The following is a 20,445-nucleotide window of genomic DNA, read 5'->3' as shown; positions in this document are numbered from 1 at the left end:
GACTTGGCCTCCATAGCTGTGTGAGCCAGTGGATCTCCACATACATCTCCTACGGGTTCTCTTTCTCTGCAGAACCCTAATACAGGTCTGTTAATACCAATTAGTGCACAAGCTAAATAAAGCTGATCATATCAATTAACCTTCCATACAGAAGATACTCTTTTGAATAAATGTATGTATATGGTTCAGGGTTTAAAAGGTACAAAAGGTGATATACTGTAGAGACAACTAGGTCTCTGCTCCAAAGGCAATGCTATTACCAGTTTCCTGTACATATATTCTTTCAGGTAAGCTATGCACGTAAAAGAATACATACAAATAAATTTACACGGACTTTAAAACTTCCCCTCTGCATTAAAAATTACAGGGAAACATCAAGTGCATTTGATAACTTCTGTGTACAATATGGCAGTATGACAACAAAGTGTAGTAAGTGCCATAACGCAGCTACATCCAAGAGGCTGTGGCCAGTGCAGAGAAGGAAGAGTGAACAGCAAGGGCAAAGGCAGTGACATTGAAAGCAGACGGTAGCACTGAAAAACAAGGGATTTTTAATATAGCTCAAGCACAAGATATGTACAGGGGAGCTGGAGCAAACAAAGCTAGGGTAAAAAAGGCCAGATGATAAAAGGACTTATATGCCATTTAAGGAATTGGACTTTATCCTATAGGTCCAGAGCCACATATAAGGAGGCACTCTGAAGATATTCTAAGGGAAATGAACAAAAATCTTTAAATCAGGAACCTATATCCTGAAGACAGAGGGGCTTTCAAGTACCATGAGAGAGAGAGACGGACTTTTGCAGCAGCGGTTCTCTAACTACTAATGAGGTCATCCAGGGTAAGAAACACAATGGAAATTCCTGAAGATTTTTTGTTTTAAGTTACCTCCTTTTATTCTATCCTCTATCCCTCCTTCCTTCTTTTCTCTTCCCCATACTTAGATCTTCATAGCCAGGGTCTAAAACCACCAAGGACACTTCACTCCATTCACAGCCCAAGACAAGGGCTGAGCTGGCCCGTTCCCCTGGGTACTTGTTGAAGGAATGACCACAGAACTCCACACACTGACTAGTCACTTACCAACACTTCTGAGAAGTGGTACAGAACAGTGGGTAAATCTACCACCTCACTAGAGAAGCCCAGGCTTGAGTTTACACCCCAGTTATTTACTATCTGTGGATTTTGAGGCTGTTTCCAAATGTACAAAACCTAGTTGTTAAGACTAATATTAAGCTGCTAACATTTAGGGCACATGCTTTCTATATGCCAGGACAAATCCCTTCTGTCCACTATGTCTCATTTAAGGCTCAGAATAGTCCTATGAAGTCAGCTGAGAACATCCCCAATTTACAAATGAGAAAATTAAGGCTTGATGAAGCCAAATCACTTGCCTAAATCAATTAAAATTCACAGGGGCAAAGCCAGAGCTCACATCCAGGTATTCATATCAAAACATACCACAATGTGACATGATCGGAGTATAATGGTACAAGCTTTAAACACTGTATTAACAGTGACACCTAAGATCACATTTGTTACGCCAGGCACAATATAGTACTACACTGGTACACGCTAACTTAAGGCCTACTTTAGTAGCCTCCTGGTCTTTTTCTAAGCAGATTATTACTAAATCTTCCCTATTGTTATGAACATATCAGAGACAAGTCGATGTGTTAAAATTCAAGTCAAAAAAAAAAAAGGTACATTTAGTAATGATTAAATTTTACCTGGTTTAATTTCAACCTGATGGAAATTGCTGATAAAATATAAAGGAGTCAATGACAAGTTCAGATGAGAATCAATTTATTTAGCAAATATGTATTACCAAAAAATCAGATCTATCTGCACTTAGGACAGGAACAATAAAAAACAAAAAAGTGCAGTATTTAATGAATAGCTATGACAACAGCAAGAATTCCTAGAAGTAGAAAGTCCCAATTAAAGGCAGCCCTGGAGTGAAGGGCAAGCCTGCAACTTGGTCTTAACACACAAAACCTATATACTACCGTTAGGTGTCAACAAGCATCATGGACGTTATGACATGACTGACACACTATATAGTTTCACCACAATTACCTAAAAGCAAAGGTACAGCAAAGAAGACAAAGATAGCAGGGAGCAGATCTGATTTCAGACATTTAAAACAAAATATGTACTTCAGTGGACTCCAAGGTGGGGGGAAGAGCTCTATAAATTCCCTAAACCAGGTTATATGCATTTGTTTATTTTTAGTAATTATCAATGGCCACCAATGTGGGGGGTGAGTCAGATATTACTGTAAGCTCATTACGAGGTTATGGCAAAAAGAAGCCTCAAACCAAACTCCACCAACACATACATTTATGAACAGGCATAAAAAAGATCTTAAAATCTACCAAATAAAGCTCAATGATGTCTCAACTTCATTGTATAATGCTCCAACAGTCTGAATGAAAGGTTCACCTGAGGTAAATACATCAATATTCTGATTTGGCCAGTTACACTGTCAGACTCAATCTATCAAGAACCTCCAGACAAAGAAAGAGCTGCACATAGGATCACTTCATTTAGGGATCAACCTTAGTTTCTATCCTTAAAGATAAAGAATGAAAGGCCAACTAGATTGTTTTATTCTAATTCAGGGGCTAAGAATTTCTATTAAATAGCAGCCAGAACACATATCTTGCATACCACTAATGTCATCAATGAGAGCCCACTTCTAACACCTATTATGCTAATGAGGAAGGCTACCAAAGTTAACAGGGAGAAAGAGAGCTGAACACTTGGTAGTATTCTATGTCTCCCCCACTCTGGAATGTGGCCTCTTGAACAAATACTAGCTAACCACTCCCTAGAGTGTGTTCCCAGTTAGGACAGCTCACTACCTCTAGATTGGAACTCAACACATGTGCAGAAATATACATACATGCACCCCAACTTCTATACTAAAGTTTTCATATTAAACCATGGATTTATTTCATAAAAGGGAGTTTATCATAGCTAATTCATCTGGACCAGTGCAGTCCAATCAAGTAACCACTGGCACTAAGCTCTTCAAATGTGGCTAATCAAACTCAGATGCCAGAAGTGTAAATTATACACTTGGATTTAGAAGATCTGGTACCCAAAAAAAAAAAAAAAAAAAAAAAAAAAAGTATCTCATTGATACTATTTATATTATGTACTGAAATAACACTTTAGATATAGAATTAAAACATACTATTAAAGTTAACTTCTTCAGTTTTTTTTAATGTGGCTATTAGGAAATTTTAAATGATATATACCCTGCAAATTGTGTCCACATTGTTATTAAACTGCAATGATACAGACCCTTTCTCCAAGCCTCCAAATTCTTTTGAGTAGTTTTGTATACTTCAAGAGATGATTTAGAAGATACCTCAGCTATTTCGTTCTCAAATAATCATTCATCAGTTTTTACCTTCCTGACTCTCGACTTGAATCACTTCTTCTTAACCAAAACTCTCCTGCCCTGTTTGAGGTCTTCATGGTCATTGTCATTAGAAAAAATGACATTTTCTAATCACCACTTATAGGCCCTTTCTTTCTCCTATTACGAGCCTCAACTATTATCCTCTATCAGGATTTTAACTGGAATTCCCTTGCCCCAAAATTTACAATACACAAAGGTGCCTTCAAAATTAACCCTACAGATATTAAATGGAAAAATAAATCAGTTCAATCAAAATCTCTCAAATAACCCAGAATTTAAGAAAGAAGGCTATGTTAGTTATTCTGCTGAATAACAAAGGAAACACACTAAAAGTTTACTCAATTTCTGGTAAAGGTACAAACACAAAATTTAAGACTCAGGTTGTGGCCCACAATGAAAAAAGATTGAGCAGCTATAAAACCCATGATGTTAGAGTAGTAATTATACAGCGCTAATATTTAATCTGTCCACTGAACACAGCATGGAAACAAGAAAGCAAAACCATTATAACTTTGCTAGTATTTTTTAAATACTTACTTTTTCATTAGAATCATATCCTGCTGAACAGAGACTACGGGACACCATTAAGTGCTGTCTTGAGTAGTGTGGGACATGCTACCAAAAAAAAAAAAAAAAAAAAGGTGAAATAAATTACAGATCCTTGAATGGGCTTTAAAAATATTTTTTCAGAGTAATTCTTCCAGTATGCATCTACCTAAAATATTTTATCAATACATGTAGTTCTAAGCCACATGCCCTAACTATGGAAGGTTGGAAGGTAAATCATAACTACCAGATAGATCCCTTTGGCACACAAGAGAAACCAAAGGCATCAGAATGATCTCCAGAAAAGTAAAGTAAGAGCCAATGGGTCAACTTTTGTTTTATTTACATCCAAGTTTGTTAGCATATAGTGCAACGATTTCAGGAGTAGATTCCTTAATGCCCCTTACCCATTTAGCCCATCCCCCCTCCCACAACCTTCAGACATCCCTGTAAGTTCAAGAGTATTAGGCCCAATTTTAATGAGAGAACAGAGTCTTGAGAATTTTAATTTGTCCAAAGTCATTAGGCTAGGTTGCAATGGTTGCAAAATTTAAGCACAGATCTATTCAAAGCATTCTGGAGTTTATTTTGAGATAATAAAAAGTAATGGCACCTCCCACGTGAACACCAATGTCTATGCAAAGATACAATTAAAAGAGGGAAAAAACAACAACAATTTACCAGGAGGGTCTCACCACTCTATGCATTCAAATAAAAATTCAGTCTTCCACTGCCTTCAGCAGAACAGCTACATTTAGCAATTTTAGTCCCACATCAGACTTAATAAGATAAAGGTAATACTACTTCTCCAGAAAATCAGGTCTTGTGTTTACAGCCTCAGCCCATGCAGAAAACTAAGAAAACAAATTCCAAGAATAAAGAAAAACAAAAGCTCCCTGGAGATTTCTCATTCTGCTGCAAACCAGCACTAGGATATTTACACAAAATAAATAACATGCAAGCTTCCTATCCATTTTATAAAATGTAACAACAAAATAGTTGACATTTTTACAAATTCTCCCTAATATTGTAAGGCACATAGTGGTCTGCTGCATGAACAGGTCAACATGATCTTTTTATAAAAGACAAAATCATACGTGTGTCTTTAATCACTAACAAATAAAGGCTGTAACTGATTCCTGATGACAAATGTGCATCTTGCAGACAAAAAAACACAACCTGGGATGGACATTTTAGGTATTCTAATTACTTATGAAGAGTGAGAACAACAGCGATGTTTATGTCTGGGGAGGGGAATACTTTAAAAAGCACCCTACCACCCAGCAAAGAACTATGGGAAAGAAAATCAAGAAACCTGAATTCTAACCCTAACTCTAGGACTTGAGCAAACCACTCTAACCCATCTGCTAAGAAATGAAAGTCTGGGTGACTTTTCTTTAAGGTCCCTTACAAACCTAAACCACGGTTATCAAAAAAACAAGAGCTTACATAGTAGAGGGATATCTAATGTGTACAAGCTTCTCACGATCATGGGAGGATATGCACTTGATCCAAAGTCAACATGTAAGCCAGTGAGGCCACGCAAGGCGGTGACCCAGATCTCACTGCTGAACTACTACTACTCTCAGAGTAACTAACAAACATGCAGACCTACTTGGTGTAAATCGAGCTGATTTCATAAATTTTAATCAGTATGAGTTAATGCACTAAGTTTCCAGGCTACTTCCGGGAATAAAAACCTCCAGACTCTACCTAATTAGATGAGCCCATGAGGAATAAACTAAACTTGCCCCAAAAGTAAGAGTTTCTATCCCCAAACCGCTCAGAAATCTCAAGTCGCCAGGCTCTGACCACTGTTTGGGGGCGCTGACTCAATTATGCTATATTTACTTCCAGTGAAACTATCAGTAACCTAAAACTAAAATAGAAAACATCTATGCCAGGGGGACCTGGGTGCCCACTGGGTGGCTCAGTCGGTTAAGTGACTGATTTTGACCCAGGTCATGATCTCATGGTTCATAGTTCGAGCCCTGCATCAGGCACTCTGCAGTCAGCACAAAACTCACTTCGGATCCTCTATCCCCTCTCTCTGCACCCCCCTCCACTTGCACAAGCACACACACTCCCTCTCGCTCTCAAAAATGAACCTTTAGGGGCGCCTGAGTGGCTCGGTCGGTTAAGCGCCCGAGTTCAGCTCAGGTCACGATCTCGCGGTCCGTGAGTTCGAGCCCCGCGTTGGGCTCTGGGCTGATGGCTCAGAGCCTGGAGCCTGCTTCCGATTCTGTGTCTCCCTCGCTCTCTGCCCCTCCCCCGTTCATGCTCTGTCTCTCTCTGTCTCAAAAATAAATAAAACATCAAAAAAAAAACTTTAAAAAAAAAAATGAACCTTTAAAAAAAAAAAGCCTACCCTTAAAAAAAAAGTCTATGCCACACACTTCTTAAAACTAAATCCACTCTATTACAACTTACATCTGGCCAAAATGTAGAAGCTGTAGCACTATACTTAATTGATCAAACTGGTGTTTTGGAATCTTTTTATTACTATTTAAAATACCTGATTCTGAAGACCTCAGACTATTTTACCACCAGTATTAAAAAAAAAAAAAAAAAAGCATATAGCTTTTACACATTTGAATTTGTGATAATGTGTCCCAAAATTTCAAAAAAACATGGATTCCCCTGGTTAGCCAAGTACCTAGAAGTACAACTGGTCCAAGCAAAACCAGAAGAGCAGAACTATAAAGAAGAAACCAGGGTCTGAACTGGTTTATAGTTGGCCTTTCTCTGTTCCTGTTCACTCCTGGGAGACCTGTATGGACGATCAAAGTTATAAAAAATACAGGTCAAAAATCAGATAATTTTTGTAGATACACAACATGAAATTTCTTTTATCATTTTGTTTCCTAGTAATCTCCACACCCAACGTGGGCTAGAACTCATGACCCCAAGGTTAGGAGTCACATGCTCCACCAACTGAGCCAGCCAGGAGCCCCTAAAATTTATTATTTTTTTGAGAGAGAAAAAGAGAACAAGAGCATGAGAAGGAGGGTCAGAGGACAAGAGAGAACCCTAAGCAGTCTCCAAGCCCAGCGCAGAGCCCAACACCCAGCTCTATCTCACAACCGTGAGATCATGACCTGAACCAAAATCAAGAGTCAGACGCTTAACCAACTGAGCCATCTGGGCACCCTTAAAATTTCTTTTTTTAAATACAGAGAATAGTTAGTAGAAATCTGCTTAATTTGCACCTCTACACAGAATTTTAATTCATTACTTTTATTAAGCATATAACAAACTGGCTACAAGCCCCATCCAAAGTTTTTTAAGGTACTTCCTAAAAACAGAAGTTCAAGGGAAACACCTGAATCAACTCCAATTATAAAGACTATTTAGCCTATCACAGCCAAGAGGAGAAAGGTCAGTGTATACAAAATGATTTCCCAACAACCTCTTACCATTGGTTCTCTTCCACAAGATTTGCACATGTGGAAAAGAAATATCTGCTAACAGTGTGGCACATGGCAAGTAGCAGAACCTTCAGGGTCACAAGACCTGGGTCAGCACTTAGGTCCACCGCTTTGTAGTCATGCACCACCAAGCAAATCATCTCTCTGGACTTTTGTTTCTTTTAGTAAAGTGTAGAGATACCCTACAGTTGTTGAAAGGATCACACGAACCTTTACAAACTGTAAAGCACCAACAAAATGTAAGAGATTATTACACAATAACTAAATCCAATTATACAGCTGTTCCCTTCTTAAAATTGTACCAGACCCTTCCTTTGGGAGTTACCATTAGGGTAGTAATAATCAGGCGCTCTGGTCCAGACTCAGATTTGCATGTTCTAGAAAGTACATAATAATCGTTAACCAAAAGAAAAAAAAAAAGGGGGGGTGCGGGGGGGGGGACGACAAAGGCTATAGCTTTTCAACAAACTGCATACAAGCTTTCCAGCCGTTGCAAACAGGGAAACAAATATGTGTTTCTAACACAGCACCTACTTTCACATTCTGGACATGACCTCATGTGGCAGCCGAAACTGGTAAATCCACTAGCAGTTATCTCAAAAACAAAAAAAAAAAAAAAAAAAAGAAAAAGAAACGTAAACACTAGTTTAAAACCAAACGCTAGTGTAAAAATCAAAACTACCATTATGCTTAACACATCCACAGCAGCATTCAAATGGATAATACTAAAATCTGTTAACAGGCTAATTCATGATTAGGATGCATTCTGCTTCAAAGTAGCAGCTATCCTCAAGACCAGGGATTAACAGAGCCATAAAGTGATCTTACCAAGGTGAAAGTCAACATTAGCTAATGCTTCAGCTTCAAAATCTCCAAGAGAAGTTCCTCTCCATGTTTCACAAGGAGCTGAGCAGCCTCGCTTAGTATTTAACTGCAGCATTGTAACAGCCCCAGGGCGACCTGGGAACAACCTCCAAAAACACGTAAGTCAGGCTTTTTCACTTAAGCACAGCTTTTTCTTCAAAACAGACATGAACTATTTAGTCTTTGGGACCTCACTAGCCAGCCCAATCTTCTACAGTCTGACCTTCCGTCAAAGCGAGGCTGAATACCTGGTATTTGAGAGGTGATCAAACCTCAAGATTCTCTGGCTATGCCTCCACAGTGAGTTAGAGCACGAGGAAACTGCATACATCAACTCTAAACTTTGTCATCATTCTACCCAGCTCCCCTCTCAGGCCATTCTTCCCATCCCGCCTGTAGCAGATGTTGCCAGGGCCCCTCCAGAGCCTCTTCAGCAGTCAGCACGGCTTCCCCAGCTGCTGTGTTGACCACTCACAACTCACACCTGCTCCCTGGACTGACCCACTTGCCTTAACCAGTCAGGAGTTCTCCATCAAGACGGGGAGCTGCCCCTCTCTCAGCCCACAGCCAATGACTGACTAACAAGGGTGTACAAAAGGCCATCCCCACTCACCTCAAAGTGTGACCAATTCAGTGGGGTGCTCTGGTTATTAAGAACTGGCTGTCCAATATGGCAACCACTAGCCACATACTGAGCACTTGAAATACACCAGTCCAAATTCTGATGTGCTCCAAGTATAAAATACACACCAGATGTGAAGACTTAATACCCAAACAACGCAAAAGACTTCAATAATTTTTTTTACATTTATATGTTAAAATATTTTGAATATACTGAGTTAAATAAAATACACTAATATTAATTTCATCTTGTTTTATTTTCTTAATGTGAGTGCTAGAAAACTACATTTGCAGCTCGCATAACATTCTATTGAACAGGGCTAATTTACAGCAGTGCTTCTCTAACTTTCTTGTGTATCAGCATCACCTGGAGGGCTTGTGAAAACATTGCTGGGCTCCATCCCCAGCTTCTAATTGGCCAGTCTGGGGGGCAACTGAAAATTTTGCATTTCTACAGGTTCCCAGGTAATGCTACTTCTGCTACAGACTGAGTCCCCACGTTAAGAATCACTGCTTCAGAGCTCCCCTGTAGGGTGAGACTAAAGCTAGTCTCCAGCTGAGGCCCCTTCCTTGCTTAGCTTTTTTTCCCCTGTTCTATCCTGCTTTCTTCACTCTTCTGTTGACCACCAGCCTTTCAGGCTTCTGGGAAACCTAACCATCCCACCTCCAATAGAACTGTTTCTCCACAACTGTAACTTTCACAAAGTGCTAGATCAGTGACAACCAATGAGATAGGAAGAAAGATGACTGCATTTTTTTGTAAAATGAGTATCAAACTTATTTATTCGACTAATTCGGGTTTTTTTTATTTTTTTTTAATGTTTATTTATTTTTTGAGACAGAGAGCATGAACACAGGAGAGGAGAGAGAGAGAGAGAGGGAGACCCAGAATCTGAAGCAGGCTCCAAGCTCTGAGCTGTCGGCACAGAGCCCAACGCGGAGCTCAAACTCACGGACCGCGGAGCTCAAACTCACGGACCGCGAGGTCATGACCTGAACAGAAGTCAGACGCTCAACCACTCAACCGACTGAGCCACCCAGGTGCCCCTGTTTTTACATATTCTTTACATATTCTATGAAGTCAATAGCCTACTGCTTCCCTCTTCTCTGTGGCTACTAGCGAGTTCAAACTAGTTTTCATGTCAAGATGTATAAATTTCTCCTTTATTCTTTTTACTAAGTTTATTAATATGGTATAATAAAAGCACTGTAGATTTGACTTTGAATCCTGAATCTCCCACTTAATTCTTGTGTGACCTTGAGCAACTTAGTTAACCCCAGCTGTGGAAACGAGAATCATTTGAAGGTGGTTTGATGATTAAATGTGAATACAGCTTTTTTCCTCCTTTGCCATTTGCAACAACCCTAGAATCATCAACCCTAGAATATGGTTTCAAAATACTTTCCACAGCCATACAGCACCCACAAACAACAAATAAGATCAACCATCCCTCTGTGTTTTGTAAATTCCATCAAATTATTTCAATGGAAACTGCTGTCTTCATCTTCCACCCCAAGCTGCAGCGTTCCAAAACACTAAGACTATCCCACCCAAGGGCTCAGGTAGACCTAAGAGTCACTCTTTTCCCCCCCCCCCGTAAATTGAGATTTAATTCACATACCATAAAACTCATTCTTTTAAAGTCCACAACTATGTATTTTAGTATATTCACAAAGTTGTGGAACCATCACCAATCTGATTCCAGAACATGTTTTCATTGCCTCAAAAAGAAACCCCTTAGCTATTAGCAGTTTCTACCAGCCCCCACCCCCAGCCCCTGGCACCTGCTAGTCTGCCGTCTGTCTAGGCATCTACCTATTCTGGACATTTCATATATATGGAATCCTACAATATGCGGCAGCTTTTTGTGCCTTCCTTTCAGGGATCCTTGATTCCACTCTTTGCTTACATCTCCCTTTGAACCCAACAGTAAATACTACTGGCTCTAGTTCTAAAATATATCCCAAGTCTTACCAGGTCTAACTCCAGCGCGACCACCCTACCATCCTCTCTTGTTGAACTTCTACAATGGCCTCCTAACTGGTCTCCCTGATGCCACTCTTCCCACCCCAGTCTCCACTAGGACATTCTCCACATAGCATTCAGAATGGTCTTTCCAAAACATGGATCCAGTTTGCTCAAAATCTTCCAAGGGACTCTCACGATTAGGATAAATTGCACATACAAGCCCCTATATGACTGGCCTACCTACCGCATCTCCTAGCACTCCTCTGTCATTCATTCACTCCAGCCACACTGGCCACACCCATCCCTTGACTATACCAAATACGATCGCAACTCAGAGTTTTTGCTTGGCCTTCCTTTGGATTGCTAGTCCCCTAGATTGTCACGTGGTAATCTGGGTCACTTTCCTGTTCAATGCCACATGCTCAGAAATGTGCCCCCTGGGGCGCCTGGGTGGCGCAGTCGGTTAAGCATCCGACTTCAGCCAGGTCACGATCTCGCGGTCCGGGAGTTCGAGCCCCACGTCGGGCTCTGGGCTGATGGCTCAGAGCCTGGAGCCTGTTTCCGATTCTGTGTCTCCCTCTCTCTCTGCCCCTCCCCCGTTCATGCTCTGTCTCTCTCTCTGTCCCAAAAATAAATAAACATTGAAAAAAAAAATTAAAAAAAAAAAAAAAGAAATGTGCCCCCTGTTTTTTTTTTAGGTTAGCAGTTCTCAATACCACCACACTCTATTTTTCTCCTTTCAGAGCACTTACTGCTCTTTGAACTTACCTATTTCTTTTTTTTTTTTTTTTTTTTTGAGAGAGAGTGTGGGTGAGCAAGGGGCAGAGAAAGGGAGAGCGAGCGTGGAGCCTGGAGTGGGGCTCGAGCTCACGAACAGTGAGATCATGACCTGAGCCAAGGTCAGATGCTTAACTGGCTGAGCCACGCAGGCAACCCTGAACTTATCTATTTCTGTGAACACAGTCAGTGTGCTCTACCTGGATATAACCACAATGAAGGCAGAGACGTTCACCGTTATACCCCAGCATTAAACAACACCTGGCACATGGCAGGTGTAGCAGATTGAATGGTGGCCTCCAAAATTGTGTGTCCATATCTTAGAACTTGTGGCTATGACCTCTTCTGGAAAAAGGGTCTTTGGTGATATATTTCGAGATGGGATCATCCTGGATCCTGGTCACGGCCCTAAATCCAAAGACAAGTGCCCTTAGAAAAGAAAGAAGAGGAGAGGACACACAGGGAGAAGGAAGGGAAGACCATGTGAGGACACAGGCAGAGAGTTGCAGCCACAAGGTAAGGGATGCCTGGAGCTACGAGAAGCCCAGAGACAAGGAGGCATTCTTCACTGGAGCCTTAAGAGCAAGCATGGCCTTGCCAACATCTTGATTTCCAACTTCTAGCCTCCATAACTGTGAAGGAATAAAGAAGTGTGGTTTTAAGCCACCAGCTGTGTCCCACAGATGCTCTATTAGTTTTCCTGACTAAAATTATAAGCCTGAAAACTATATTTTCCAACATTTTTGAAATTCACTTTTATTTTTATCTTATTAATACTGACCCCATCACAGTTTGTCTTTTTTTTTTTTATAAAAATGTCAGTAGGAATTTAAAATAAATAATTTTTTTAAATCATACAACACCCTGATTTTTCAAAACAGTATGTATTTGCTCCAACTACTGGAAGGTATCTTCAAAACAAAGCAATATTTCTATATATACGAATATACCACACTACTGAAATCACTATCATTAAAGACTAAAGACCTTATCAAATTCTTCCTTCAGTCTTTTATTTTTATTCCTTGACCTCTCTACACCAGGGACACGGTGAGGGAACATGTTTTAGTTTCTTTTGATCTCCTCAGTACATATCATAGTAGCAGGCACTTCACAGATGCTCCACAAACACTCTTTGAAGGGACAGAGAACTACATCTCTAGATGAACAAACGAACTATACTGACTCCTCTCAAACCATTCCTCTAAATCCTCCTGTCTCTTCATCTTTTTTTCAAATCTGAATTTAGGGCAATAAGATGGGAGTATTCTTGGGGCGTCTGGGTGGCTCAGCCAATTGAGCATCCAACTCTTGATTTGGGCTCAGATCATGACCCCACTGTTGTGGGATCGAGCCCCGCTGAGTGTGGAGCCTGCTTAAGATTCTCTCTTCCTCTGCCCCGCTCATGCTCTAAAACAAAAAAATAAATACATTTAAAAAGATGGAGTATTCAGTTAAGTATTAACTTACTATATCCTGCAGAGTTCACATCCAACTTCTACCTCAGATCACCCAAAAACCTGCCACCAATTTCCCTCTTATTTCCCACCAACTCAACATGACTCTTGTAGTCATCTAACTCAGGTTACCTAAAAGGAAACATTGTTTCTACCCCCAAAATATGTTTCCTTCTCAAATTTCCTTTTTCGTCCCTATTCTCCCATTTACCCACATCTTTTAAAAAATAGGAATCATTTAAGGGTTGGCTCAGTCAGTAGAGCGTAAGACTTTTAATCTCGAGGTTATAAATTCAAGTCCCACATTGGGTGTAGAGATTACTTAAAAAAATAAAATCTTTAAAAATTTTTGGAATCATTTAAACAATGCCTTTTCCCTCACTCTTTTGATTAAACTGTCCCCCATCTTTCCCTCTTATTTAGAAAAGGATTTTACCAATCACTCCTCGGTTCTGAACCTCTTGACGAAATAAAACCCAAAAAGCAGATGTATAAATACACAAATGTCCATAAGCATTTTATCATGCCAGAACTGGTTTCTGTAATTATCTTAGAAAATTTTCTTCCCAAATGATTGTCAGAAATCTATCAGCATGTTGGAAAGATTTACCTCCGGGCAATTCTAAAGCATTCAGATAGGCTTAAACATTCTTTTTCAAGACTAGAAAAGAAATTCTTGGAATTTTAAGGAACATAAAGCTTGAGCATTTAAGTTCTGTGAATGCACCGTATAATGAGACCATCACTTAAATGAGAGACAATTTGTAACTGTGAAAACAAGGTTTGGGAATCATACCATCCAAGGTTGAAATTCTGCCTCAATCAATTGTGTCCTTAAGCAAGTTACTTCACTGCTGACATTTGTTTCCTGGTCTGTAATACTGCAACTTTTTACCTACTTGCTATACAGATGAGAGATAAAACATGAAACCATATAAGGCATATAAAAGTTCAATACACTGTAACAATCACCCTAAAACCAACATCCTAGAGCCACTGAAAAATGGAGACAGAAAAAAACTGGGTATTTAAACAAAATGTGGTGATACACAAAACAAGACTAAAAGGTCAACTCTACATATACCCTAAAAGCAAACAAGTTCTGCTAACTGGCTAAAAGAATGGGGACACTAGGGTCTAGAGTTGCCAGTCTGCTTTCCAACCAACCAAATGGCTTGCAGGATGGGAAAGAGGAATGGCAGGAATAAAATATTTAAATGGTTCTGCTTCAAAGGCAGACTCAGTGGAGCACATTTCAAATTCATGTAAAAGAAGCACATAAAGAGGGTTGCCTGGGTGGCTCAGTCGGTTGAGCGTCCGACTGCGGCTCAGGTCATGATCTTGCAGTCCATGAGTTCGAGCCCCGGGCTGACAGCTCAGAGCCTGAAGCCTGCTTCGGATTCTGTGTCTCCCTCTCTCTCTGCCCCTCCCCCACTCATCCTCTGTCTCTCTCACTCTCAAAAATGAATAAATGTTAAAAAAAATTTTTTTTAATTAAAAAAAAAAAAAGCACATAAAGAAGCTAAGCAGCAGTGCAAGTTCTTCCCCTAAAGTAACAGTGAACTCCAGAGATTCTTCCCACTTATGGGAGGAATTCTTTATTGGCACTCTACTCCAGTCAGTACTGTCACACATCCAGCACCTATTGTGTTAAACACTGCGCTGAGAACACAGAAATAGACAAGATGCAGTCTCTGGCAACACACTAAAAGAAAGCGGGAGATGGGGTGCCTGGCTGGCTCAGTGGGTGGAGCAGGTGACTCTTCACCTCAGGGCTGTAAATTTGAGCCCCATGTTGGATGTAGAGATTACTTAAAAATAAAATCTTTTAGGGGCGCCTGGGTGGCTCAGTCGGTTGAGCGTCTGACTTCGGCTCAGGTCATGATCTCACGGTTCGTGGGTACAAGCCCCGCGTCGGGCTCTGCGCTGACAGCTCAGAGCCTGGAGCCTGTTTCAGATTCTGTGTCTCCCTCTTTCTCTGACCCTCCCCTGTTCATGCTCTGTCTCTGTCTCAAAAATAAATAAATGTTAATTTTTTTTTTTTTTAATAAAAAATAAATAAATAAATAAAATCTTTTGGGGCTCCTGGGTGGCTCAGTTGGTTAAGCATCCGACTTCGGTTCAGGTCATGATCTCACGGTTCATGGGTTCGAGCCCCACGCCAGGCTCTGTGCTGACAGCTCAGAGCCTGGAGCCTGCCTCAGATTCTGTGTCTCTTTCTCTCTCCACCCCTCCCCTGCTCACTCTGTCTCTCAAAAATAAAAAAAATGTAAAAAAAAAAAAAAAAAAATTAAAAAAAAGAAAAAAGAAAATCTTTAAAAAAGGGGGGGGTGTATGGAGAAAGATCAAAGCTTATATATTATACCCCAATAACGTCTAAAAAGTATATAGCAATAAATACTGTAACAACTTTCCTCTCAGCCTCACCAATCTAAAATGTCAGTGCAATCCTTCCTACCTCCAACATGAATGACTTCCCATCACTATAACATAAAGACCAAAAGTAATAGCTTGATCTGCAAAGCAAGCACAACCTGATTCATACCTACCTCCCTAGCACTGTCTAATCTCTGCACACTACAGCCTAAGTAGGCTTTTCTCAGTGCTTATATCTTGTCATTCCCTCTGGCCACAGGGCCTTTGCACATGCTATTCTTTCACAGTCATCTCTTCTATCTTTACAAGTCACTTTATCCTTCAAAACTTGTTTCAATTTTCACTTCCAAAGGAAAACAGTCCTTTCCCTTAAGCAGGATAACATGATTAAGGGCACCAGTTCTGGAGTCCTATGTCCTAGCTCTGCCACTTACCAATTCCATAGCTTTCAGCAAGTCACATAACACTTTGTGCCTCAATATCTTCATCTATAAATCGGGATTACATGGCTGTCGTGAGGACTGAATAAATTAATTCAAGTAAAGCACCAGAACGGTATCTATGACATAGAGCTCAATATCATGACTTGATCAAATCTCTCCATTGTATTTTCTTATAGCACCAAGACCTCTCCCCTAATAGCATTTTACACTTACTTGTCTCTCTCTAATAGACTACCATATCTAAGAGAGCAGAAACTATATTTGTTCCCCATTGGTAGAATACAGGAAATAATCCAATAAAGATTTGTTGAATAAAAAAGTAGTTGCAAGGACGAAGCTGAGTCCCAGCAAAGTGACTTGTCTAATATACAAAACTTCATCTGTGTGACTGACTCCAAAGCCCAAGCCTTCCACTACACCAGGCCGCCTCCTATGTAAAAGCATAAGATGTGACAACTGCAACTGATGTAGCCAACAAAGACTAAGATAACAAAAGCATTTAAAAACAGATTTTGTGGCCACACAAAGAACACTGTGTACTTTGAGAGTGGCATCCAAAGCTGAAGCTAAGCTAACACAGGTGCAGGCTCACTTCCACTTGGAGCTGGAGCTCCCACAGTGCTCACCTGGGCCTCAGTTCCCTCCTCTTTAAGAGACTGGGATGGGCCAGATCATCTCTAAAGTGTTTTCCAATTCTAGAGTTCAAGGACAATAAATCAATTTATGTGACAATTTTTAAAAGATTTTTTTTCTTTTAAGGAAGTTTAACAAGCAGACGAACCAAATGACAGGTGGTTTTCCGGGAGACCCTCATTTTAAAGAATTCGCTGAAATGACTTAATAAACCCTATTAATAAAGTCAAGTCGTCTTTGCTCAGAAACTACAAGAGACTCCATTTTCAAGAGAAAGTCTTAACAGCGGCCCACAGACATTCCAACATATGAGCCAAGGCTGTCATCAAGAAACCCTGGGGCACACAGCACAGAGGCAAAATGGGTTTAGAACAATTGTACAAAACTCCGGCTAACCACTACATAGAAAAGAAAACTAAACTCACAGGATGCACACACAGCAAACTGCGATGTAATTCAATTGAAATAGGCTCTCAACTCAAACGTAAAAGGTAGTAGCAATCCTGGCATCGCAGACACTTTAGAAGTTGAGATAAACTCACAACCCTAATTCTACTTCAGCAGCAATTCAGTGTCCCTAAAATTAGGAAAAAGCCAAGAGAAAACAAACTGTAAGGATCCTTAAGAATCCACCCTGGGAAGCTCAAGCCGAAGCCGAAGCCGAAGCCGAAGCCGAAGCCGAGGCCGAGGCCGAAGCCGTAAGGCACAAGAACGGCTGCAGGGAAAAAGCACGTAGGCGCCAGCCACACGGCTGTCAGCCGCTCCCAGGGCGCACGCTTGCCGGCTCGGAGGGCCCCTCCGACTCCACGAGCCTCCGGGTAAGGGCTGCGCTGCAGCGCCAACGCGGGTGCAGAGGGACGAGGGGCGCCGACGGCTGCGGAACGGGCCGCGGCGTCTCCGGAGAACCGCGGGGCGCTCTCCGCCACACCGGCCACCCGCAGGCGCTGCGGGGCTGCGAGCCCAGCGAAGCCCAGGCCCGCGGGGAGCCCGCTCGCTCCTCACCTTCAGGGTCCACAGCGCTGAGCTCCGCATCAGCGGCTGCGGCAACCGCCGCCCACGCCGTCCGGCCCCGACCAGCGCCGCCGCCCCAACCCAGAGCCCCGCCATTGTCGCCCCTGCAGACCGGCGCTCTGCTGACCTCTCACCCCGCCGAAGGGGGCGGAGAAGGGGAGCGCCAGAGCTTCGGCCAATCATGCGCCGAGACCCGCGGCCCCGCCCCCTGCCGCTCAGGAGGGGACGTGGGGGCGACTGGCCCAACCGCGGAAACTGGCAGATCCGCCGCGGGACGGCCGAGTGCCCGGACCCGAGGGAGGGGGCCCCGACCGGACCCCGGCGTGAGCGAGTCGGGGAGGACTCGCGTGAGTTCTGGCGGCAGCTGGTCCGCGCCTGCTTGGGGTAAACCCCGTCCTGTACCAGCGTCCACCTAGCTACAGCCCGTGGCCTGGCCACTCACTCCACGTCAGTTAGTGACCTAAGCCCCATGGCCACCCTGCAGGGTCGAGTGCCCTAAGTTCCAGACATAAGCCCGAACTATATTCCTTTTATTCGAAGGCATAAATTGCAAAGCACCAAGTCAAGATAAGATTTTGAACAGATAGCAGAGATAATGCTCTAGGTCTAGAAATCAGAGATCGGAGCTCAGGCTCGAAATAGCTGCTTGTCCGAGGAATTAGCCAAAACCAGGTCAGTTTCTGTTGCTTGCTAGCAGGCACCCTTACGAGTAGTAGTGCAACTACTAAGGGCCAGACCTTGTGCTGGATGTCCCAAATTCTATCTCATTTAACCTTCACAAGAATTCTAAAGGCCCACACATTATTCCCATTTTGAAAAACTGAATTTATAGGGAGGTAAAGTCATTTAGCCAGTAAATGGTGACACCAGGGTTTGAACCCAGGTCTGGCTGTCTTCAGAGACTGGGCTTTTGCTTTGCTGTATTACAAATTTTATAACATAAGCAGCACAGAGAAATAATATTATGATCACCCAGGCCCCCATTACATGGTTACAACAAATCAACATTTTGTCAGTCTTATTTCATCTAGTCCCCCTTTTCATCTTTTGCTGGAGTATTTTACATTGTTTTGTTTTTGTTTTTGTTTTTGTTTTTGTTTTTGTTTTTGTTTTTTAAGTTGAGAGAAAGAGAGAGAGCAGAGGAGGGGCAGAGAGAGAGGGAGAGGGAGAACCCTGAGCGGGCTTGGCGCGTTCAGCACAGAGCCCAACATGGGGCTTGATCCCACGAACTGTGAGATCATGACCTGAGTCCAAATCAAGAGACGGTCACTTGAAAGACTGAGCCAGCCAGGTGCCCCATGCTGGAGTATTTTTAAGCAAATCTCAGACATCAGGTCATACCACCAACAAACAGGCCAGTATCAGCAGTTCTGCTCTTAACTATTTTCCTGCTCCTTCAGAGTCACCTTGAGAGAGTTGCAAAACTAGGAATGACCTAGAGTATGTTACAGCATAGCAAATGACTAGAGGTACAAACAAAGTGTTTGGGATAGCAGAGAGATGACATTTCATAGAACTGTAAAATGTAAGTAGGAACTTTCATGACAGACAAAATAAAAAGGAATATCAAGTTTCGCAGATTTTTTCATCTATGTATTTAAGGCTGGAATCATTTCCTACCCGAGAAACCTGCTTTTTTTTTTTCTTTCTTTTTCTTCTTCCCATTTTAACCTTTGGATTTATTCTCCTTACATCCTGTCTGTTTTGTTCTTTTCATGAAAGGCACTTGTGGCAGAAACTACTTGTTTTCTCCACTCATTCCTTTAATAAGAGAGCTCCTAAGTTTTAGCTGCACACAGGCCACCCAGCTCAAGGCCGCAGTATCCAGCCTCCCTTACAAGGGGTATGGCCATGTGACTAAGGGCACTCTCATGGAATGTAAGGGTTGTGCCCTTAAAGAGTAGACGCATGCCCTCCATCTCCTCTACTCTCCTTCCTGAAGTTAGACATGGGTGGGTGCTGGAGCAGTCATCTTCACTCCAAGACAGGAGCCCCATGTTGGAGATGGCAGAGCAAATGACAGGAGGAGCCCAACCCCCTGACTCTGTGGAGCCATCTTATCAGCCTGCTGCTGCTTAATGCATGTTCTGGGACAGAGAAACAAAGTTTTATCTTGTTTAAGTCATTGTTATTTCTGCCTTTACTATAGCAGCCAAAACTGTATCTTAACCAACTCATACTCTAGTATCCAGAAGTGAGGTGCTGACATAATGAAACCTGAAATGCATGGTGATAACAGTGACAACCCCAAAATCGCAAACCAGAAGCTGAAAGCTGACAACTCTTATTGCCATGGTACCTCTTTGGCAAAATGGTTACTTTCAAACTTCTGGACAGTCTTGCTATCACTATCACTGATACAACCTATACTTCTAATGCAATGTTTTCAAAGACCAGCAGCGGCATTTTAAGTTAAACAGTTCTACCTTGTCTGAGCTGTGCCACACACTTAGGATGTTTATGATCTCCAAAGCCCACTTCCTGTCTGAAATGTCTGTGAACAGTTGTTCCATATACTTTGTCTACTTTATCCACAGTGACAGAGAAGCAGTTACTTCATCATGGCCAGAAGCAGGTCTTTTCTCAAAACTCTGCAAGTATCTTTACATCGTCTTCTAGCTTCCAGAGTTGCTCTTATTTGTGATCCAATGTATCTGATTACCGTTACCTGGCTGCTATACTGTTGTGTAGTGGGTATGGAGCAGAGAGAAGTCCGAGTTGTAAATTAGGGAATCCTGACCAGCCATATGCACAACAAATAGCAAGCCTGCGCTCCACCAAGAGATCTTGACCTTTGAGCTACACATATCTGGCTCTCTTTGAGGGAGAGTATGCGCAGACTGGGTATGCTGGATTGAAAACTGTGTTTCCCTAAATCCTCTTCCCT

The 20,445-nt window shown here is 41.9% G+C and overlaps 1 protein-coding gene across 5 annotated transcripts in view; it reads right to left on the bottom strand.

Moving 5' to 3' along the window:
* The window catches only part of PCCA (propionyl-CoA carboxylase subunit alpha), a 417,383-nt gene extending 399,679 nt beyond the window's left edge, over positions 1-17,704 (bottom strand). For 4 of the 5 annotated variants that reach the window (XM_047863113.1, XM_047863129.1, XM_047863121.1 and 1 more), the window contains exons 1-2: positions 17,550-17,683; positions 3,971-4,048 (exon numbers count right to left, since the gene is read on the bottom strand). In XM_047863113.1, the coding sequence (XP_047719069.1) occupies positions 3,971-4,048; positions 17,550-17,654 (183 nt within the window). In that variant the 5' untranslated portion in view covers positions 17,655-17,683. Of the gene's footprint in view, positions 1-3,970; positions 4,049-17,549 lie in introns of all 5 variants that reach the window. The other variant, XM_047863104.1, reaches the window with a different exon arrangement.
* Positions 17,705-20,445: the final 2,741 nt, after the last annotated feature.

Source organism: Prionailurus viverrinus, chromosome A1 (assembly GCF_022837055.1).
Source record: "Prionailurus viverrinus isolate Anna chromosome A1, UM_Priviv_1.0, whole genome shotgun sequence".
NCBI classification, from domain to species: domain Eukaryota; kingdom Metazoa; phylum Chordata; class Mammalia; order Carnivora; family Felidae; genus Prionailurus; species Prionailurus viverrinus.
Note: the sequence above shows the minus strand (reverse complement) of the source record. Positions and strands in the feature narration are given on the sequence as shown.